Genomic DNA, 24,699 nt, shown 5'->3' on the forward strand with positions numbered 1-24,699 from the left:
GAGAGCTCTCAAGCCTTTAATTCCTGCACATCATTTAGTGCAAATTTACCAGTGAGTGTGCTGCTTAGTCTCTGCTCACTTTCAGCCATTAAAAATGCAAGCAGATGCTTTGTTGTAGGCTTCATGTAGTAGGGAATCGCATTACTCTTTTCACGTATTGATTGTCAGGGCATGCTTTGATAGCAATGCTCACCTTATCTGATTTACAGCCACACTGTGAATGCCTTGATATTTGTAACAGTTCATGACTATTCATTTCAAATAAATAACTGATATAAATAAAAAATATATATTTTTTCCTATTTACTATTGCCATCCCATATATTAAAGGCACATCAGAAAATATAGCTAAAGTTCTGTATAAATATAATCTCCATGCCACTTTTAAATCACTTATTCAGCTAGCTGCCTTCATCCATTCTCCTAATGATCAACTTCATTCATACTAGAGTGTATAAAGCTACTTGTGCCTGCAGTTTGGCTTACTTTGGACAGACTGGAAGATAAGTTAATGCCTTGAATGCAAAAATTAAATACAGAATCACTTGTATGGCAAGTCAGGACTAGCAGACCATTTTCTGGATACTCCTTCACATAAGATTAAATGGAGGAAAACATCATTATTACACAGAAGTCACTATAAGTCTGAGAGACTATTTTTAGAATCAACATCTGCTGGGAAGCACTCCTCTAACCTCAACAGGTATGGTTACATTAATTTACAAAAGAAAATTGTCTGAAGAAGCTCCAAACATTCTCAGAAGAAGAAGAAAAATGAAAAGCGATCTAGACATGATAAGTAGAATAGATTTCTCTATTCTATTATATATGTAAAACAGTAAGGAAAAGGATGACACAAGAAATTAGAAACTTCAGAACAAGGAAAATCAGAATTATAATAGAAAACAACATGAGTCTAAAAAGAGTGAAAAAAGAGTTGTCCATAGTACAAAATAAATTAATAACCTTTAAAGATGAAAATGACATACTACACCCACCTCCAAATCAAAAAATTAGAATAATCAAAGAAAATGTGTTGAATGATTTGCAATTCTAATTTATTGCATAGCAAATAAATTATTACTAAATAAGAATTAGCATCATTTAAATCTATACTTTGTAGATTATATAACCATGTAAACACACAAAAATGTAATATAAATGATAAGAAAACTGTTATTTGAAAACATTCACAAAATTAGAATAATTTTTAACATGGTTCAAAATATTAGAATAATATGAAAATAAATGCACAAAAATTGCAGTCAAAGGGAAACAACATGATAATTAGTATTTTGTTGCCATCCCCCTTAGCTTTTATGACTGTTCATAAGTGGTTGGGCATATTATTTACTAGCTGTTCACAGTCTTTTTTTTAATCAAAATGCCCATATGGTCTGCAGACTAGAAATAAGTTCATTTTTGTTTCTTGGAACAACTTCTTCAAGATGTTTCGTCATAATTCCCCACAAATTCTCAATGGAGTTTAAATCTGGTGAGTTTTTTGGCCAAGGAATTTCATTGATATTGATTTGCCTTTCTTTGAGCCATTTAGTAGTTGTCTTGGAAGTGTGACAAGAAGCTGAATCTTGCTGAAAAAGGAAATCGGCATCAGATAAATCTTCTGATGTCATAACATAAAGTGCTCAATAATTTCTTGGTACACTTTGGAATTGACTCTTGTCTACACAATACACAGCCTGCTTGGACCCTCTGCAGTCATACAAGCCCATACCATGACAAAGATTGCAAATTTCACTGAACGCTTTATGCATTCATGAATTATCAAATGCTGCTTGCTTAAGATGCCAAACACATATGACCATGGCACACAAAACATATATGACAGTCTTTGCATACACCATTGCTCTAGCTGCTTTTTGCTTGGAAGTCATAAGCAGCTTTGTCTTATGTACACATGATTTAAAACCCAATTTGTGAAGTAGTCTGAGTGTCGTAGGTTTAACATTCACACCTAGTAATTTTCCATCTCATGTGAAAATACCTTACACTTCAGAAGCAGTTTTTCTTCATGATGTACTTCAATCTCCTATCATCTCTTGATGTAGTTATTACGTTTCGACTGCTATTGAAGCGATTATTTTGAAAATTCCAGTTATTAGAATACTGTATCAATACTCTACTCACATTTGCTTGAGAACATTTCAATTCCTTGGCTATAAACTGTTGAGTTTGGCCTTCTTTGTGTAGAGACACACCATACTAAACTTCTTTGCTTCCCTTCCAATATGTCACTCGTTCGACCCATGTTTAGGAAAAGATTAACTGAAATCCACAAGCAAATGATTCCTCATGTGAGTCAGTCCCACAGCTACTGAAATATATGCTATTTCTATGCTCTCCTCAAAACCAATTGGAAAAATTTGGAATATTCTAATATTTTGAACCACGTTAAAAATTATTCTAATTTTGCGATTTTTTTTCCTTTCAAATAATAGTTTTCTTATAATTACATCTTTATGTGTTTACATGGTAATATAATCTACAAAATGATACTAATTCATATTTAGTAGTAATTATTTTCTACTCAATAAATTAGAATTGCAAATCATTCAACACGTTTTCTTTATTTTAATTTTTTGATTTGGAAGTGTAATGCTTAAGACAGAAGAGAATACCAATAGTTGGAATAATGCTCTGCTTATTATATGTTTTAAAAAAGGAAGATGGAGAAGATATTAAAAATTACCACCCTACCAGTCTCCTTTCAACAATATACAAAATTTTTACAAAAATTAATTAGCAACGGAATACAAAACAAACTTGCTTTTTTATCAACCTCCAGAACAAGCTGGATTTAGAAAAAAAATTACAGCACTATTGATCATATATATGTAATAAGAATCATTGAAAACACGACACTAAAAACCTTTAGGTCTGGCATTTATTGATTTTGAAAAGGCATTTGATTCAATCTCAATTAGCTATTTTGGAAGCCCTTAAAAATCAAGGAATTGAAGAAACTTACATTGATATATTTAGCCATACATAAAAAAACTTCAACTTGTAAATTCCTATGAAATCAGGCACAAATATGAAATTTCCTATAAAAATGAGAAGATGCAAATAAACAGTGAATTGAATGCAGAAAGTAAAAAGAAAGGATTACTTACTCATATATAGAAAAAGACGAAACAAAACTAATGTATAATAAATACATCACCAAAAAAACGCAATACAAATGGGACACTAGGAAATTGATATAGTAATTTCCTATGTTTACCCAGGACAAAAGATTTAAGTAGAAGGAGAATGATTATAGTTTGATCTGTATTATTTATAATTCAAGTTAAAATTTGGTTTGAACACCATTGTGTCTTATATAACTAGTTTAATATTTTGGCTAATCTCTCTCTTCTTCCTATCTGACAGTCCTGTCTAAAGTAACGGAGAGAACCATCAATTCCCAACTCCTACAATATTTCAAAGGCTCCCATCTAATAAATGACACAGCATGGATTTCATCACTGCCGATCAACAGAAGATCTACTTACCTATGGCTGGACAAATGCCATGGAGAAGTCTGGTGAATCTCAAGTGGTTGCACTTGATATCTGTAAAGCTTTTGACTTGGCACAAAGGCTTGCTAAGCAAACTCCCATCGTTGGTCTGTCTCAGGATTTCTGCAGTTAGATTGGCAGCTTTCTGTCTGGACACACACATAATGTGTGATGGTAGGTGGTTCCTTATCCTCTCACCATTCAACTAATGCCAGAGTTCTACAAGGTTCTGTTCTCTCACCAATCCTCCTCCTATATATCAATGACCTACTTCAGTTGACCTCCAACCCAATACACAGTTTTGTAGATGACAGCACATTACACTCCTCCCTTTTGTTTGATAAACCTTACTCTACACAACTCACTTCAGCCAACAGAACATCAACCACCACTGCCCTCAATTCTGATTTCTCCTCCAATGGGGGTTTCAAATAACCTCGTCAATTTCAGTGCTAGTAAAAGCCCAATTCTGTCTTATTTCTCACAAAATAGAACCATTTTCTCCCAGTATTATTTTTGGCAACTCATATTCCCAGACAAGATGAAATTTCTCTTCTTGGAATTACCATGACATCAGGCCTCTCCTGGCATAAACACATCACAACCACTGCATCCTCAGCTTCTAAAAAACTAGAATTTTTATTTCACTCAAGATGTTACTTCACCTCTAAACAGTTGTTAACCTTATACAAATCTCAAATCTGCCTTGCTATTGAATACCTCTCACATTGGGAGTGGGGCTCCTACAAGCTTTCTCAAAATGCTTGACTCAATACAGAGGAGAGCAATTAGATTAATTAATAATCCATCTCTTACCAACTAACTCCTCCCACTTTCGCACAGACATTTGGTTTCTACATAATGTGTATTCTATAAATATTGCCATGGCAACTATTCATCTGAAATAGCATCAATAATTCACCCACTCAGTACTAAGTCCGTTGGAACACATACAGCTACCACCCAACATCCCTTCATGTACACCTTGAAACCCACAGAACAAGATTCTTTTCCTCCTAATTCATCCCTGCTGCTACTGTATTGTGGAACAGTCTTCTCCCTGATATGTTACCCAAGGAATACAATATACTAAATTTAGTTTAATCCTTTATCCAAAGTGTGAGCAAACAAAGTTTGCACCTGAAAGTATCTTCAGGGCTGGGGTAAGGTGGTACAATACCGGGCAACTCGTTGCAAAGGTGGAGCAAGCTAACATCACTCCTATCTCAGTATCTCCCATAATGCAAACCGCATCTCCTTGCGGATATGTATAATGTTATGCATTAAGGGAAGGGCCACTACCCAGACTAGTTTTGACCTTTATTGAGGTCTCTTCAGTGGGAGCCAGGCCCTTGTATCTCCACTTGGGCCTGGCTCCCACTGAAGAGACCTCAATAAAGGTCAAAACTAGTCTGGGTAGTGGCCCTTCCCTTAATGCATAACATTATACATATCCGCAAGGAGATGTGGTTTGCATTATGGGAGATACTGAGATAGGAGTGATGTTAGCTTGCTCCACCTTTGCAACGAGTTGCCCGGTATTGTACCACCTTACCTTAATCCTTTATCTACCTATAGGAGTTGCCAAATGGTGTGCCACCTTTTTTTATTAAATTTACTCTGGATTTAGAGAAAGATGTTGAAAGTTTATTTTTCACTTGGTTAAACTATAATAAATTTAGTTTAATCCTTTATCCAAGTGTGAGCAAACAAAGTTTGTGCCTGAAAGTATCTTCAGGACTGGGGTAAGGTGGTACAACACCAGGCAACTCGTTGCAAAGGTGGAGCAAGCTGACATCACTCCTATCTCAGTATCTCCCATAATGCAAAACACATTTCCTTGTGGATATGTATAATGTTATGCATTAAGGGAAGGGCCACTACCCAGACTAGTTTCAACCTTTATTGAGGTCTCTTTAGTGGGAGCCAGGCCCAAGTGGAGATATCAGGCAGAAGCATTAGCAAGGTCATCTCTACCTATAGGAGTTGCCAAACGGTGTGCCACCTTTTTTATTAAATTACTCTGGATTTAGAGAAAGATGTTGAAAGTTTATTTTTCACTTGGTTAGACTGTAATAAATTTAGTTTAATCCTTTATCCAAGTGTGTTGGGCCTGGCGCCCACTGAAGAGACCTCAATAAAGGTCGAAACTAGTCTGGGTAGTGGCCCTTCCCTTAATGCATAACATTATACATATCCGCAAGGAGATGTATTTTGCATTTTGGGAGATACTGAGATAGAAGTGATGTCAGCTTGCTGCACCTTTGCAACGAGTTGCCCGGTGTTGTACCACCTTACCCCAATCTTGAAGATACTTTCAGGCACAAACTTTGTTTGCTCACACTTGGATAAAGGATTAAACTAAATTTATTATAGTCTAACCAGGTGAAAAATAAACTTTGAATACAATATACAGGCTTTTAAATCAAATGTAAACAAGTTTCTCCTTTCCCAACCCACTACTCATACACGGTACTAACGTACTATAGGTTGACTAACCAACCTCTCATGTAAAGGCTCAATATATAAAGAAAAATGACTTGTTCTGTTATGCATTAATAAATTTCATGTGCCATCTTCACAGAAAATTTACCTAAACAGCTGAAATATTTTACTTGTTCTATAGTTTCTACATCGAGAATGCAGCTGATGTGATCAATGGATTTGGAGAAGGGAGGTCAATCTGAGTGTTGAGACAGGCTAGACATTGCGGTTACCTGGAAGCTGACCTCACTATTTGGTTATTTGGGCTATAGATAATCAAGTTTCAAAGACAAATAGTGAAAAAAAAAAAAAGGTCAGAGTGGACTTCAGAATTTAGAGAGAGAGAGAGAGAGAAAGAAAGTGATAGAGACAGGAAATGAATTAAACTGAAGGGTACAAGGAAACTTTGAGTATGATTCTGATAATCAGAAAGTTATCAGAATTTGGAGAGCAAATGAATGCAAGTGAATGGGACAAGAAAATTTTATACATTATGTACAAATTGCAAAGATAATTTTCAAGATTTGTCATTCTCTGACAGTATGTCACATAACATTTCATGTGAGAGTTCAAAGTGTGGAACTTCTACCTTTGTAGAAGAAGAAATCATGCAGTAGTTCGAGAAGTTTAGCTGCACAGGTGATCAGTAGTGATTGAGGCCCTGAGTTGAGGTTCTGTTAAACATTTTGGATCAGATTGGATGTCTGTAAGTTTTGGTGAACAGAGTTTGTATTGGTGTTAAGACTGTGGGTGCTGATGAAGTGGATATAAATCTGTTTTTGAATGGCTTTTTGTTAATTTTTATAATTATTGATTTTTTTTTAGTTGGGTTAGTTTTTTTTTTTTAGGACGATTTTTTGTTTCATAACGCTATCAAAATTTTCAATTGTTTAACAGTAGCTATTTAGATTATAATTAGATTTAAGAACATTCATTATAGGTTCTTCGTTAGAATGCGGCTGATGTTTTCCATGTTTCTTCCAGTTTTCATAGGTTGTCTTTATTTCTGCTCTGATTTTCTTATCATATATACACCTTAAATGTGGGAGCAGCTAGAGTAGATGATATTTGACAAGAAATGCTCAAGTACAGAGATATAAAAGTTTTACAGCAGCTGCACTGCATAATTCAGAAGGCACAGTCAGAAGAAAGTCAAATTCCAAATGATTGGATTAGACCTCTCATAGTACCATCTATAAAAAGAGAAATAAAACTGAATGTGAAAATTGCAATGGAATTTTCCTACTAGTTGTTCCAGCAAAGATTTTTACATGCATAATTGAGAAGAAGATAAGAAAAATTGTGGAAGGGAAACTTGGAGAAGAACAAGCTAGGTTATGCCAAACAGAGGTTCTCACAGTCAGATTTTTACTTTAAGACAAAGAGTTGACAGATCATAGGCATATTAACAAGGATTTATATTTAAGCTTTGTAGATCTGGAAAAGGCATATGATAAGGCTTCAAGAGAAAAGCTGTTTCAGAACATTACAATTACATGGTGTAAATTGAAACTTTATATTGAGCAATACATAGTCTATGTTTAAGTTGTAAGTTAGCAGTTAGAATTGAAGGCAATACAGGAGAGTAGTTTCATGTCAAATCATGTTTCATATAAGGTGTGAGACAAGGTTGCACATTATCCACTGTTATTCATTATCTATAATGATCACATTTTGAAGAAAAGTGACATTAAATCTAATATTAAAATTGGAGATGTTAATCTCAGCTTCTTGCTTTATCCAGATAATGTTATATTGTTAAATAAATCCAGTAAAAGTCTGCAGGATTTCTTAACTAAACTGATTAACTGTTGTAACAAATATGGCATGAAAATCAGTAATAAAAAGATGAAAAACAGTGAAAATAGGACATGAAAGCTTCAGCTGCATTCTCAGTGGAAAATATTAAGAACAACTAAACCATTTCACTGTTTTTGCACAATTTTTAGTGAAATTAGCAAATTAAATGTGAAAATAGAGACAGTAGAATTAGCAAAGTGGTGGCATGCCACCTGAAAAATTAATATAGAATAAGAGAGAAATTAGCCAGAACACTAAACTAGCAGTATGCAAGGCAATGTTTAAGCCAATTATTTTAAGGAATTTACAACGTACACAGGATATAAATTAAACTTTAATCTATATTTCCAATATTTCGGCAACGTCACATTGCCATCTTCACAGGAACTTAAAGACACGTGCACGCAGGCACTATACACAGTAAATGAGGATGAAACAGGCAGCTATTGTTTCTCCTAAAAGTCTTGATGGTGCTCCCTAGCGGGCTATATAGTATTCTTGGCTGTTGGACTGAAGTTCTTCTGATGTAAGTCTCCCAAATTTGGGGCAGTCTCATGCAACCAAATTTGTTAAGGTTTGGACTGTTTCTTAGGGCTGAGGCTGATTCCATGAATAGCCTTTCAAATTTGAATTTACTACGGTGTATTACCGTGGCTTTCTTCCAACGTATTCTGTGGCGTGTATCCAGAGCATGGTCTGCAAGACCAGAGTGGCTGTACTGGTTGAAACCAGATGTAGTCCTTGTGTTCTGAAATTCTGATATTCGCTGTCCTGCCTGTTTGGCCAAAGTAGAACAGCTTACAGCTGCAAGGGACCTGGTAAACACCAGGTAGGTCTAGGGGAAGTAGTTGATCTTTAGTCGAGCGGATAAGGGACGCCAATTTTCTATATTGTCTGTAACACGAGGTCAAGGGTCAAGTCATGTTTTTTAGGATTTTGGTAATTTTTTTCGATGTGCCTCAGATGTAGGGAATGTTAATGGATTTAGAGTAATTCTTGTTATGAAGGGGGGGGGGGGTTGTGGTTTACTGGTTTCAATATTTTTTGGATTTTTTTGGGGGGTAGCCATTGGTTGAGAAAGTGTTGAGGATGTGGTTTAGTTCTGTGGTTAGGGCATTGTCATTTGAACAGATAAGTTTAGCCCTGTTGTGTAGTGTCTTAATAACTCCATATTGTTGTGAGGGAGGGGGGAATGCTGGTGAATGTATCTGCCTGTATATGTGGGTTTTCTATAAACTGAGAAAACCAAAGTTCCATCAGGCTGGCGGGTGACTAGTGTGTCTAAGAAAGGGAGGCTATTGTTTTTCTCTTTTTCCAGGGTGAACTTGATTCTGGGGTGTTGGTTGTTTAAGTGTGTTAGGAAGGAGAGGAGTGTATCAGAGCCATGTGGCCAAATAGCAAACACATCATCAACGTAGCGAAGCCATGTGGTTGGTTTTTGTGAGGAAGAGTTTAAGGCTTTCTCTTCAAAAGTCTCCATAAAAAAGTTGGCCAAGGGTGGGGAGAGTGGTGAACCCATGGCTGTCCCCTGTATTTGTTTGTAGAATTTTTCTTGCCAAACAAAATAACCTGAGTTCATTGTGAACTGAAATAGGGCTGAGATATCGGGAGGAAATTTAGCTTGGATTAGCTCTTGAGTGGGACATTTGTGAATAAGGAGGAGATGTCAAAACTGACCATTATGTCAGTATGTTGGAGTGTGAGGTTTTTCTATGCTGGCTTTGAAGTGGGCTGAGTTTTTTATGTGTGATGGTGTGTTGACAGTATAGTGTGTGAGCACTTTGGCCAAATGTTTAGCTAATTTGTATGTGGGGGAATCAATGCCATCCACTATGGGACGTAATGGCACATTTTCTGTATGTATTTTTGAGAGTCCATATATACGGGGGGTATGGAGTTAAACAGTTTTTTATTTGTTAGTGACTTCTACAGGCCAAGAAGTGACCTTCTTAAGGAGCTTGTGGAGTTTTCTAATTTGCGAGTTGGTGGGATTGTACTCAATAGGGAGGTAAGTAGCCCGATCTAATAATAGAGTTAAGCTTACCTGTGTAATCCTTTTGGTTAAGTACTACTGTGGCGTTACCTTTATCCGCTTTGGTGATTACTATTTCTTTGTTTTTCTTCAATTCCAGCAGAGATTTATATTCCTTATTGGATATGTTGGTTTTCGGTGGTCTTGCTTTGGTGAGAACACAAGCTACATCCAGTCTAATGTCGTTAGTGACATGGTTTGGAAGATGGCAGATCCTGCGTTCAATTTGGCCTGAAGCACTCAAAGCTGTCTCACGTGGCCACAACTTCGCCATTGCTCCCAGAAAATTACCGGCCGAGGATATAATGATCCAAATTGAATGCAGGATCTGCCATCTTCCAAACCATGTGCTCAAGATACTTTAATAATAAATGTTCTGCTTTCAAAGTATATATTAAGTGAGAGAGAAGTAAAGTAAGGAACCAAAGTAAAGTACTAACTATACTTTTATTTTATTTGATCATATTATTATTTTTTTAAATATAGTCTGTAAAGTTGACAGTTAACATTCAGTGAAGAAAAGAACTAGAATTTTAATAAAAGAAACATTGTTTGATGCAATTAAAAAAAAAGATAAGTAAAGGAAATGAGCTCATTTAATAATGACAAAGAAAAGATACATCAATCTCTTGATTAATGCGCTCTTTAAAACGGGCGTATTAATTAAAAATGCACTAATCGAATATAATAACATATGGGAAAAAGTATAATTCCTTCCTCAAATTTCTTTTTGACCCTTAATTTTTTTTTTTTTTATAAAAGAATTAGGGTATGTCTCAGGGCCTAGTTAAAGGAAAACCATGAAGCTGAAAGACAATGAAACATATTCAGAATATAAATTTATTATTCTACTTCTTAACAAAGAATTGAGCTAATGTAGTTTGTGGGCATTCTGTTTCTTTTTGTCATACAACTGATTGTATGGCCCTATTGCCTTTTCTACTCTTCTGCAAATTTTACTGCTTCTCTTTTCATTAGGGTCAGCCTCTAAGCATTGCTGCTTAAAAACTTTGATTATACGAAAAATATTTTCAAATTGTTTCTGTGAAATCGCTTTTGGCTGACTGTTAGTGGTTAAATTTTCATGTTCATCAGGATCTTCCAGCTGTGCATCTAAATTTAACAGGTCCGAATCATTCAATTCCTCAGAATGAGATTTAATTAACTCTTGGACGTTATCATTGTCAATCTCATCAAAATCCAGTTCATGCCGATGTCGCCAATTTCTTCAACAACATTGTTGTTGAAGAAATTGCCAAAATCTCAGCCAAAATCCAGGCTGAGATTTCTCTGATTTGGCCAGAAAAGTCTTGGAAGGCATTCACTTCCAAGAAAGGCCTGTTTTATTGACATTAAATATTCGTTGGTCACAATAGCTCCCTTCCACAATTTTCTTCAATATCTCTGGATAATTTGCAGCCACCTCCTTATCTACACTTGCAACTTTGCCTGTGATTTGAACATTATGTAGGCTATTTCTCTTTCTAAAACGTTCAAGCCACCCGGCACTGGCATGGAATTCTTCCTCTTTTCCATCATTGATAGCCCTTTCTTTCAAGGTTGCAAAGAGACTTAACGCTTTTGATTTAATAAGGTCAGTGCTTAGCAGGATTTGTTTTTGGTTACAATCTTCGATCCATGTAGAAAGAAGTCACTCTGATTCAATCATTATAATACTTTGATTTTGATTAATGGTCTGTATGCATGATGAACTTGAAACAGCCTTACCTTTCTCTTTGTATTCAGCAACTTTGCTTAAAATTGCTCTTATAGTTGATTCACCATTTTGTGTTCTTGTCCTGTCTTTGTTCTAGACTCATCTTGTTCATTTTTCTTCATTATTTCAAGTTTTTCTTCTAGTGAGATTACTTTTTGAATCTTTTTCACTTCCACTTTTTTGCTCACCAATTCTTTTACTCATGATTAAAGGTTTGGAAAATACTTTAAAATAAAAAAGTAAGGAAAAAAATTACAAAGGAGGCACGAGATATGATTAGCAAAATGCTATGTAATTAGCAGACGACATAAATTTTGGCAGTAAATTTGAAACAGTGCACATGGAAATAGCGTAGTATTGCATGCCATTAAAAAATAACTTTGTAAAATGTTTTAAATTGGTAACTAAATTATTTCATCCTGATGAGTGCTTTTTAAAATAGCTAGCCATAAAACATGTATAGATAGAAAAATTTTTGAAATCTGTAACATTTACTTTTAAGATGTATATAGGTGCTCTAATTGAAAATGCACTAATCGGAGACACATTAATTGAGGGATTGTTGTATTTTTTTTTTTTTCAGTGGTGAATTACTATTAACAAAATGGAAAATAAAGTTTCTTTTGCTTATTTTGTCTTAATATAAAAGTAACATTTTAAAAATGGGAAAATATGGTATTTTCCCATTTTTAAAATGCTACTCTCATATTAAAACAAAATAAGCAAAAGAAACTTTATTCTTTTGGCTGTAATACTGTTACACAACATCCATAATCTAATAAAAATTAAATATTACTTGAAACTGTCCATCCTATTCTCTAACAGATTATTGGCGAAAAAAAGCAAAAAAAATTGAATATTTATATATTTTTTCATTTAATAATTCTCTGAGAGATTTTCAAATTACCATCAATACTCTAATTTCTTTTTTTTTTAGAGAAATCTTCTTTTTAAGACTAAACATAAAGATCCTGTAATCCAGATATGGAAAAATATGACCGTCAAAGAACTTGCCAAAACAACTTCACGAAATATAGGTGAGTATCTGTAACATTCACAGAATAAAAATCAACACTTGAATTTTTTAATTTAGATATATTTTTAATATGTACCATGTATAATTGCTGGAAATTATATATATATATATATATATATTTATAATTCATGACTGGATGCTAATTATATCCAGCTGATCATAAAGTAAATGTACTATTTGTCTATTTCATAATCATTGTAATCATAAAATACAGTGGTATCTCGCTAATCTGAACTAATAAAAACCATGCTCGTTCAGATTAGCAAATTTTCCTCAAGAGGCAACAATAACTAGCGTTTAAGACAAAAATAATCAGATTCTAATGGTACATCAATTTAATTCTATAAATAAATGAATTAACTGATAGAAAAAATGCTACTGTACTGTAATATAAAACTTAAAAAAATAATACAGTACACAAGTTTGTTTTAGTAAAATATTGAGTTTGTATGTACCTGTATTGTTGAGGATTCTGATTTAATAAAATTGCATAGTTCAGTACATAACTTAATTTGTGTAAAAAATATCACTTTCTTGTACACAACACAAAAAAAAGTTTCACAAAATAACAAAAAAAGTTTTTTATTTCTCTGTAAAAAAAGTCATTGATTTTCTTTTGCTTCTTGGAAGCTAAACTTTTTTCAAATGCTTCTTCTCGGAGCTGCATTAGCAATAAAATTTTGTGGAATGGCGTATCATTCTACTTTGCCCATTCTATACACATATTAAAACTGCCAACTGCTTCTTCGTGTTTTACTTTTTTTTCTTAGAGTTCTTTATCGTGATCATCGTCTGCTAAATCATTCTGTAGCGTCATATTTATAATTTAAGCATCTGATTTGATTTCTAATTCACTTTCGGCCCTGCCTGTAATCCGTTCCGTACAATCTGTTTGTGAAATTTCAACATTTGGATTTATATTTTTAACCAAATTATGCCCGTTTTGAATATCCGCTTTTTGTGTATCACTCTAGTTATCTAGAAGGCCACAGTTTTTTCCATGTCGCTCGACAGCGGTGATTAATGCCGACAATACAGTACATACTGTACAGTATAAAAAAGGAAATGTGAACATACAATAAATCAAAATAGGCCTACAGTGTAACCATACAATCGACAGTATGAAAAATAAAAAAATAAAATAAATAATAATAGTTAAAATAATAATTATTAAATAAAAATAATAGCACACAAAATAATAATACGTAATAAATAAAACTTTTTTTTTCCTTTCAAACCGCAGTTCAGATTACTGGAGGGTTCGGACTAAAGAGGTTTGGATTAGCGAGATACTACTGTACATCACTTTTTTTTTGCTTGTTTTTATTTCCTCTCCTTTATTGAAATTATGTTGATTGAAAATGCCAGCAGATAATTACATAATTTTGGAATAAGAAGCTTCATTTATTGGAAGAAGTTGTATTTCATGCAAAGATATCTAATTAGTGGCTTTGTTAGCCCAATGGATAGCAGGTCTGCTCTTTGATAAACACTCTGGATTTGAATCCCACCACTGATACAGATGTTTACAAATTTCATTAGATGGTAGATGCAATTTATCACTCTTGGTGCATGACCAAGAGTGATAAATGAGATCTTATGAGATGCCTGAATTGTCTTGAAAAAAAAAAGTGTTAGGTGTGTTTTATCAAAAAGGGTTTCCAGATTATCTGTTCATCTACCTCAGCATTATAGTTGTAACTTTATAGCCATTCATAGGTAGGTTTCATATAAGAATGTGCACTGTATCTTAATCAGTGAGTCAAGAATATTTCAAACCATGTATTATAGCTGAATAAATTTTGATTTTGTTAGCAATTTGAGTCTTAGTTGAACAATTGGGTGAACTATGAAACTATATAGTGTATTCATCTGTATTTTTAACACTATTAAACAACACTAAAACTGATAATAAAATTATTTGATAATTATTATTATTTACTGGTAGAGATGAGGAGTTAGTGGATATTATTATTGGATAGGAAAATAATTGTTTTGGATTTGAGTGAAACAGGGGAAAACAAAAAAGAGGAACTTTAGAGGAAACTATTTTGTTTAGGAAAGGAGATGATGACCAGTCAAAAAAATGTTTTTTTTTTTTTTCATTCTATATCATCAATAAAGAGTTAAAAGCTTAAAAAGTGTATTGGAATTAGTTATAGCTTAATGATGCTTGGTGAATATTTGCTCACCATCCCAACATGATAAAGTTGGGATGGTGTGCAAAAATTGATAATTATTTCATCTTTGATAAAGAGTGATGTACAGAAGTGATTCAAAGTTTTGGAATGAATATACAGAGATGAAAGCGATAATGAGGAAAGTTGAAGAAGCATTAAGAAAGATGAAGAATAGAAAAATCCTGGGATAGATGATTTGCCTGTTGTATTATCAGAGCTTCCTGTAATTCAGGATTGATATGATTGTGTGACATCTTTTGAGCAATGTGGAGAAAGAAGATAATACCCGATGGTTGAACCTAAGGGAATTATTGTCTCATTATATTAAGGAGGTTCAAAAAGGCAATATATTTACCATAAAAGTATAACATTATGGTTTCAAATATTTATGAAAGGATATGGTGGCAAAAAGAATAAGCAATGAAATAGAAGGTTTAAGAGAAGAGCAGGCTGGAAATGAAGGAGAAACACTGAGAATTTATTTATAGCCTTTTTTTTTTAATATTTGGGAAAGCTTTTGATTAGGAAAAACCTGGGAAAGGTTTGGATGAGTTAGGTGCATGACAAGAAGTTAGGTGTTATGATCAAGAATATGTAAAATGTAAGTCGTGCCAAGACAATTTGGAGTGGTTTAAACTCAGTGGATTGCAACAAAGAAGTATCTCCATTGCTGTTCATTGTTTAAGAAATTAGATGAATGGACACAGAACTATGAATTTCATATTAATAGTAAGAAGAGTGAGAAAATGGTTTAAAATTGTAGAGAAAATTATTATTTGATACCTTCAGGGATTCCAAGACTCGTCGATGGAGGGCACCTACTCTACAACTCTCTGTCTCCACCACTCAATTTCATCCACCAACTGCATCATCTACACCAACGCTATCTACTGTCCACCATCACCACCACTAGTATTTTCACAGACAATCACAAACATCTATGCCCATGTTGGGATTTGAACCCGCAGCCTTTTGACTGCAGAGCGGATATGCTAACCACTCGGCCAACAAGGCTGGCAAATGTACAAGTTAACAGGGTTTCTTAACAAGTTCATACAGGAACTCACTTTACCATATGTATGCTACTTCTGCATTGGGCAAGCACACTTTTATAACATTTATAAGGCATGTTTGTTGCAACTCTTTCAGTAGAATGTTATTTGTAAAATTAGCATTTGCAAACTGTCTTAACAGCAGTTCATCAATGATGTATACATACACATACATGCATCTTTATTTGTTTGAGAAATTTTGCTTTACATAAATCATTTGCTTTCTGCACCCAGTGACTACATTATTATTATTAACATCCAACCTCATGGAATCAGAGACTCATCGTGGGAGGTAATATTGCTACACAATGCTCATCCAATCATGCCCTAAAATGATTCAACATGTCTACATTCACAACACACTCGTGCAATACATTCCCACTTACACTCACCAGCTGCTCTCCATGCAAAGAACCTTCTCCTCATTCCTCTGCTCATTCCAGCGATGGCCTCTTGTTCTACCCCCCCCCCATTTTATGAAAAACCACCTGATAACAACCCCTGACTAGCTTATCAATCATAATCATATTGACTAGCTTATCAGTCTATTATCTCAATCATATCCCTCCTATTCACATGCCTTTGCAATTTACATTCTCTCCATCTGTCCTCGTACTCCAACCAGATCTGTGCACAATAATCCATATGAGGCCTGATCAAGGCCTTAGACAATGGCATCATAACCTCTTTATTTCTGCATGTCAGGGTCCTCTGCATCATTGCCATTATCGAATGTAATGTCTTCAACTTGTGCAATGTGGCTCCTGAATTTCAGGTCCTTGTCCACCACCACTCCCAGATCTCTCATTTACTCTACCTCCTTTATAAAGTTTCCCCACCAAGTTTATACTTTGCATTCCATCATTGCTTACCAAATTTCAAAACCTTACACTTTGCAACATTGAACCAACAGTTCCACCTATCTGCCCATTCATGCAATCTGTTCAAGTCCTCCTTCAAAGCCATAACATCTGTTTGACTCTGCATTGCTCTTCAATTTTGCATTGTCTGCAAACAACTGCATATCACTAGTTAAACCCATCCCTATTATTAATATACAAATTGAACAACAATGGTTCCAAAACTGATCCCTGCAGTACACCACTAGCGACCTTCCTCTAACGGGATACAGCACCTCCATATACAACTTTCTGATACTTATCTGATAGCCAGTCACTGATCCACCTCAGAAGCCTGTTATCCAATCCCTTCTGCTTCAATATATTTAATGGCTTGTCGTGTGGGAGCCTGTCAAAGCTTTTGCAAAATCCAAATACATCACTGTATATGCATCTCCCCTGTCCAAGGTATTTATCACCTTGTTATAGCAATAACATAAGTTTGTAAAATATGATCTCCCCTTAACAAACCTTTGCTGCTGTTTTCAAGCCAATTCTATATCCTACTTCTCATCAATCTCTCCAGTACCTTCATCAGAACTCTAGATATACAGTTGGCCTATAATTTGAAGCCACATCCTTATCACCCCCTTTATGCAGTGGAACAATGTTACTTTCTTTCCCCTCCTTCGGAACTTGTGCTGTTGTATGACTCTTATTAAACAAGCATGCCAATGCTACTGCCAACTCCCTGGGACATTCCCTTAAGGTGCATGGTGATGTGTCATCAAATCCTATCACCTTATTGACATCAAGGTTATTCATCATCATCATCATCATCAAATTCCTGCCATGTACCCTCAAGGGGTGTACAGGATATGACAGTACTACATGAAAAAATTACATCATTACTAACTTCCTATCTACAATTTTCCTCCAAATCAGTCTGTTACTTGTCAAGACTCCAACATTATCAGATCTTATATTTCTGTCGTCTAAGGCACTTTGTACCATATCAATCCACCTATATCTTGGTCTTCCTCTGGGTCGTTTTCCTGCCAACCTGGCAGAGAACACTTGTTTTGCTAATCTTTCCTCTCCCATTCTATTTAAGTGACCATACCATCTGAGATTAGCTCTGCTAACACATTCCTGGATGCTGACAATGTCAAGTTCTTTCCTAATATCCACATTTTTAATATGATATTGCCATTGATGCCATCTGTTCATGCCTCTAATCTTTCTCAGGACTCTCATATCTGCGGTCTCTAGTCTTTGGTCAAGTGTTTTACTTCTGACCCAGCTCTCAGATCCATAAGTTAAAATTGGTTTGAACACAGTCTTGTATACAGCTAATTTAGTGTTCCGACTAATTTCTTTCTTATTCCATATAAATTTATTCAATTGACTTCCCACCATACCAGCTTTGCTGATTCTGTTGTCTATTTCTATATTTAGTTTACCATCTTCAGTAAAAATTGTGCCTAAGTAGCTGAAATGTTTTACTTGTTCCACAGGTTCTCCATTCACAACACAGTTGACATTTTCAATGATTCTGCCTATTTTCATTGTCTTTGTCTTTTTATTGCTGACCTTCATACCATATCTATTACAACAGCTATTCAATTTAGTCAGAGAATCTTGCAGACTTGTAGCGGATTTATTTAGAAGTATAACATCATCCGCATAAAGCAAAGAGCTGACATTAACATCTCCAATTTTGATATCAGGTTTAATACCACATTCCTTCATAATGTGATCCATATAGATAATGAATAACAGAGGGGATAATGTACATCCTTGTCTCACACCAGATTTAACATTAAACCATCTTCCTGTACTTCCTTCAATTCTAACTGCTGACTCACAACTCAAATAAAGACTAAGTATTGCTTAATATAATGCCCCATCGACACCATATAACTGCAGCGTATTGAATAGTTTTCTCTTGGCACCTTGTCATATGCCTTTTCCAAATCGACAAAACTTAAATACAGATCTTTGTTATATTCCCATGCTTTCTCGACTATTTGTCGTAAAGCGAAGATCTGATCCTGACAGCCTCTATTTGGCCTGAATCCAGCTTGTTCTTCACCAAGCTTTTCTTCCACAATTCTTCTCAACCATTTCTCAAGTATACTTGCATAGATCTTGCCAGGAAGACTCAGTAGGGAAATACCTCTGTAATTCTCACATTCAGTTTTATTTCCCTTTTTATATATGGGTACTATGAGAGCTCTACTCCAATCATCGGGAATTCGTCCCTCTGTCCAGGCTTTCTGAACTATGGAGTGCAGCCACTGTAAGACTTTTATACCACCATACTTCAGCATTTCTGGTCGAATATCATCTACTCCTGCTGCCTTTCCACATTTCAAGCCTTTGATGGCTTTTTCTACTTCAAGTATGAATATGTATTCCTGTCTGCATGCCTGGTCAGTGTTTTTTATCACTGTGCTGTCATCACTGCTTGTTTCATTTAGCAGTTTTTCAAAGTAATTACTCCATACTTCAAGGATATCTTTTTCTCCTGTTTTCATTTCACCTTTATCATCTCTAATTCCTTTTACAGCACTCTTTTCTCCATTCCTAAGCTTCTTCAACAACCTCCAGAATATTTTGCCACCTTCTTGATATTTATTTTCTATATTCTTGCCAAAGTCCTCCCATGACTTTTGTTTAGCTAGTTTTACACACTGTTTAGCTTTCTTACATTTGTCTCTGTATTCTGTAAGAGTAAAAGCTGACTTATTTGCCAGGAACTTTTGATATGCTTTCTTCTTTTCCTTCACTGCCTCTTTAACTTACTGTGTCCACCAGGGAGTTCTGATTTTTTTATCCTTTATGAAAGGAAAAATTATGTCAATATAATGGCAAACTTATTGTGTTTAGGAGCACCCCTGAATTTTGAATTTGTTGGCTTAGACCCTGTGGTTTAATGAAGACTTACAATTATGCAGTATGCATTGAAATTCAACATTGAATCAGAAATAGATAATATATAATTTGATAATACCTTGAATCATACTTAGGAAGTAGAAATGAAGTCCTTTGTGCTACTATCTTTACAGAACATTTTTGCGTGTACACTTAGTGAACAAAACATTAGAGATAGGGGTTATGGGAAGTTGATACTGGCATCCCCTGCGCAGAGTGAAACGTACCCAAACAGAATGCAGATGGTAGACATCTGGGATTCCCAACAGTGTATCGCAATTGGCGAACATGGGTGAATGTGGCAATCATGGCAACTCTGATCATAGATGTATTATTGGCACAAGACACATGGGTCATTCTATCACCCCAAGTGTTAAGAACTCTAGGATTCTCAAGGGCAACTGTATCAACAGATGTACCAGTGTGCCCAGCAAGCAAGTGGTGGCCAACCACATGCTATTGTTGACCAGAGTTGACATAGACTGGCCAGGCTTGTGCAGACCAACCGCAGGGCAGTGGTGGCACAAATCACATCCACTTTCAATGTTGGAGGTCCAGGCAGTGTCAGCAAGCAAACAGTATGCTGTACCCTGCACACCATGGGCTACAAGAGCTGATGTCCTAATTGTGTACCACTGTTGACAGCTCATCATCTGGCATTGTGCCTTGCCTAGTGTCAGGACCATCAAAACTGGAGCCTCCGCACAGTGGACCAGAGGTGTGTGTGTGGTCTGATGAATCCTGTTATCAGTTGTACTGAGCTGACGGGAGGGTGTGGGTGTGGCATCAACAGAATGAGGCTATGGCTCTATGATGGTTTGGGGAGCCTTCTCTTGTGACACATTAGGTCTCTTAGTGTGTCTGGAGAGGTCCTTAAATACTGCGAGCTATCAGAATGTGTTGGCTGATCATCTACACACTTTCATGACCTTCACACATCCTGCAGCTGATGGTCTGTTTCAGCAAGATAATGTGCTGTCCCACTAGTCTGCGGTCACCCAGGAATGACTTGAAGAACACTCGTCTGAGTTTGGGCCCATCAAATGGCCCCTTAGGTCCCTGGATTTAAATCTAATCGAATCTCTCTGCAATACCGTAGAGTGAAACATCAGTTTCATGTATCCAGGACTGATGTCTGAGGTGCAGTTATGTACAGCGCTGCGACAGGAATGGAATTACCTGCAGCAATCTTCCGGCATCTGGTAGAGTCAATGTCTCGGTGAGTACAGGCTGTTATTTGCACTAGAGGAGGACCGACATGCTATTAGGTAGGTATCTCTAATGTTTTGTCTATTGATTGTATAATGCTAATACTTAGAGACAATATGTAAATATTTAAATAAGATAAAATATCCTAAGAACTTAAGAGGGAACCTGAACGACCATTTAAGAGAATAAGTTGGATAGGAATTTAAAAACAACAATGAACTGTGTTATTACTGGGTGGTTTTGCTTGTAGAAGTATGGAGGCTGTTTGGATGCAAAGAAAATCTGCCACATTTCTAGGAACTCTTTGAAGTTTTTTTTTTCCACATTAGCCAGTGTTATTATCATAGCCAAATAGTAATAACATTACAAAAATGAATCGATTGGTGCTAAAAAAATATTAAACAGGATATGAGTATCATAGTACTAAAAGCTGATGAAGCTATTACAACACTTTTAATGAATTCTGTAGAATACATAGAAAAAATGCAATTTCTACACCTAAGATCATGACCCAATGGGTCATTTCCATAATAAGATCAATAATTTGACAAAAGACATGCTGAACTTGTGTGAAGACATAAAATAAGTCATGTCTAGACATCCGCTGGGACCAAGAAGTTATGGAGTCCCAAAAGTATACAAACAGGACTTGCTACTCAGACCTATTGTTGATGCAAAGTACTCTCTAAATTCATTGCTATCCAAGTATCTAGCAAACCCTCTAAACCTCCACATTGGCAATACAACTTCTTTTGTAAAGAACATGACACATTTCATAGAATGCTTGATCCATAAGTTGAGCTTCTTTCTCTCTAGCTCTGCCAGCCATTCTTCTTTCCTTTTCTGTCATTCTCTGCCAAGTTAATTTAAGCCTTACTGTTTTCCATTTTCCTTTTGGGATCCATATTAAAGCTACTATAGGAATCTCTCTGCTGTCCATTCTCAGTATGAGTACAATTTATTTTCATCATGTTTCCATGTCTCTGATCCATATAATAATATGTCCTTAACATTGCTATTGAAGATCTTTATTTCATTCATGTTACACTTTAATGGAATAATTTACCTCACAAAAAGAAATGTTAAACAAGTTTAATCGATTTCAATATTTCATCTCAAAGAGACATCATCAGGAATACAGTGTTAAAAAACAACAACAACAGCTTGCTTTTTTTAGATACTCTAATCACACATCTGCCCAATAGTACCCTTTCTTTCTCTGTTTACAGAAAACCCACCTACACAGGTAGGTACATACATAAACTTTCCCACTATCCCCATTCTCAAATATATATTGCCATCAAAACCCTTGTCAACAGACAATTGTTTTGATGGTTATATCAACTTTCCACCCAAGCTTCCCTTAGAGTGGAACTTACCTATATTTTCCAAACCTTCCTGTCCAATGGTTACAGTGCCAAAAAAATTCTATAAATTATCTGTCCTTTCCACCCCCTTCACATCCTTTCAACATAAAGGCTACAGTAATGCCATTACTATTCACTATATACAGGGCACTTCAGAAAAAATAGTCAGAACTTTGAAGAAATATAATCTCAGTGCTACTTTTAAACCTCATTTGAAGCTTTGAAGATTTGAAGCATCCCTTCTCTACTCTCCTAAGGATCCACTTTCTCCCATCTCTATTTCAGGTGTTTATAATATATTCCTTGTTCTTGCAAATTATCACATCATTGTCAGACTGGGGTGCTTAAGGGTCATAATAATAAAATAATAATAAATTTGTTATAAATAAAACATAAAAATGTGCACAAATTCACATGGAGAGAAGAGGCAAGGAATAAGAAAAGTCTCATTGACTATGTTACTGTTGATAGTGAGGTTTTCTCCCTGGTGCAGGACACCAGAGTGTACAGAGGATTTGAAATTGGAAGCGATCGCTATTTAGTCTTGAGCAGAATAAAACTGAATTTCATGTCGAAAAGAATAGCATGTAAGAAAGTTTTAAAGCAAATAAAAGTTGAGCAGCTCTCAGATGTGAACTGTAGACTAAAATACGCAAAGCTTATTGAAGAAAAAATGAAAGAGTTTGAGAACAGGAACCAAACCTTGGAGATTCAGTGGCAAGCCTTGAAGAAAACCCTGATTGATTCAGCCAGAGAGGCATGTGGTGAGGTTGTCTGCAAGGATAGAAAAATCAGAACTCCATGGTGGACACAGGAAGTTAAAGAGACAGTGAAGGAAAAGAATAAAGCATATCAAAAGTTCCTGCAAATAAGTCAGCTTGTTCTTTTAGAGAATACAGAGACAAAAGTAAGAATGCTAAACAAAAAGTCATGGGAGGACTTTGGCAAGAACATAGAAAATAAATATTAAGAGGGTGGTAAGATATTCTGGAGGTTGTTGAAGAAGCTTAGAAATGGAGGAAAGAGTGCTGTAAAATCAGTTAGAGATGATAAAGGTGATATGAAAATGGGAGAAAAAGATATCCTTGAAGTATGGAGTAATTACTTCGAAAAATTGCTAAATGAAACAAGCAGTGATAACACAGTGGTAAAAAAACACTGACCAGGCATACAGTCAGGAATACATGTCTATACTTGAAGTAGAAAAAGCCATCAAAGGCTTGAAATGTGGAAAGGAAGCAGGAGTAGATGATATTCGACCAGAAATGCTGAAGTATGGTGGTATAAAAGTCTTACAGTGGCTGCACTGCATAGTTCAAAAGGCCTGGACAGAGGGACGAATTCCCGATGATTGTAATAGAGCTCTCATAGTGCCCATATATAAAAAGGGAAATAAAACTGAATGTGAGAATTACAGAGGTATTTCCCTACTGAGTGTTCCTGGCAAGATCTATGCCAGTATACTTGAGAAACGGTTGAGAAGAATTGTGGAAGAAAAGCTTGGTGAAGAACAAGCTGGATTCAGGCCAAATAGAGGCTGTCAGGATCAGATCTTCACTTTATGACAAATAGATGAGAAAGCATGGGAATATAACAAAGATCTGTATTTAAGTTTTGTCGATCTGGAAAAGGCATATGACAAGGTTCCAAGAGAGAAGCTGTTCAATAAGCTACAGTTATATGGTGTCAATGGGACGTTATATCAAGCAATACTTTATTTGAGTTGTAAGTCAGCGGTTAGAATTGAAGGAAGTACAGGAAGATGGTTTAATGTTAAATCTGGTGTGAGACAAGGATGTACGTTATCCCCTCTGTTATTCATTATCTATGTGGATCACATTATGAAGGAAAGTGGTGTTAAACATGATATCAAAATTGGAGATGTTAATATCAGCTCTTTGCTTTATCCTGACGATGTTATACTTCTAAATAAATCCGCTACAAGTTTGCAAGTTTCTCTGACTAATTGAATAACTGTTGTAATAGATATGGTATGAATGTCAGCATACAAAGACAATGAAAATAGGCAGAATCGTTGAAAATGTCAACTGTGTTGCAAATGGAGAACCTGTGGAACAAGTAAAACATTTCAGCTACTTAGGCACGATTTTTAGTGAAGATGGTAAATCAAATATGGAAACAGACAACAGAATCAACAAAGTTGGTATGGTAGTAAGTCAATTGAATAAATTCATATGGAATAAGAGAGAAATTAGTCAGAACACTAAATTAGCTGTATACAAGACAGTGTTCAAACCAGTTTTAACTTGTGGATCTGAGATCTGGGTCAGAAGTAAAACACTTGACCAAAGACTAGAGACTGCAGATATGAGTGTCCCGAGAAAGATTAGAGGTGTGAACAGATGGCATGAATGGCAATATCATATTAAAAACGAGGATATTAGGAAATAACTTGACATTGTCAGCATCCAGGAATGCATTAGCAGAGCTAATCTCAGGTGGTATGGTCACTTAAACAGAATGAGCGAGGAAAGTTTAGCAAAACAAGTGTTCTCTGCCAGGAT

At 35.5% G+C, this 24,699-nt stretch overlaps 1 protein-coding gene across 1 annotated transcript in view; it reads left to right on the forward strand.

Annotated features, from left to right (window-relative positions):
• Positions 1 to 24,699, forward strand: part of mIF2 (mitochondrial translation initiation factor 2) — a 342,241-nt gene that overhangs the window by 24,017 nt on the left and 293,525 nt on the right. Inside the window, exon 3 of the mRNA XM_090395599.1 lies at positions 12,492 to 12,591. Coding sequence (XP_090251725.1) covers positions 12,492 to 12,591 — 100 coding nt within the window. The remainder of the gene's footprint in view (positions 1 to 12,491; positions 12,592 to 24,699) is intronic.

The sequence above is a fragment of the Typopeltis vanoorti genome, chromosome 7 (assembly GCF_054136105.1).
Source record: "Typopeltis vanoorti isolate ZY-2024b chromosome 7, IOZ_Tvanoo_1.0, whole genome shotgun sequence".
Taxonomy (NCBI): domain Eukaryota; kingdom Metazoa; phylum Arthropoda; class Arachnida; order Uropygi; family Thelyphonidae; genus Typopeltis; species Typopeltis vanoorti.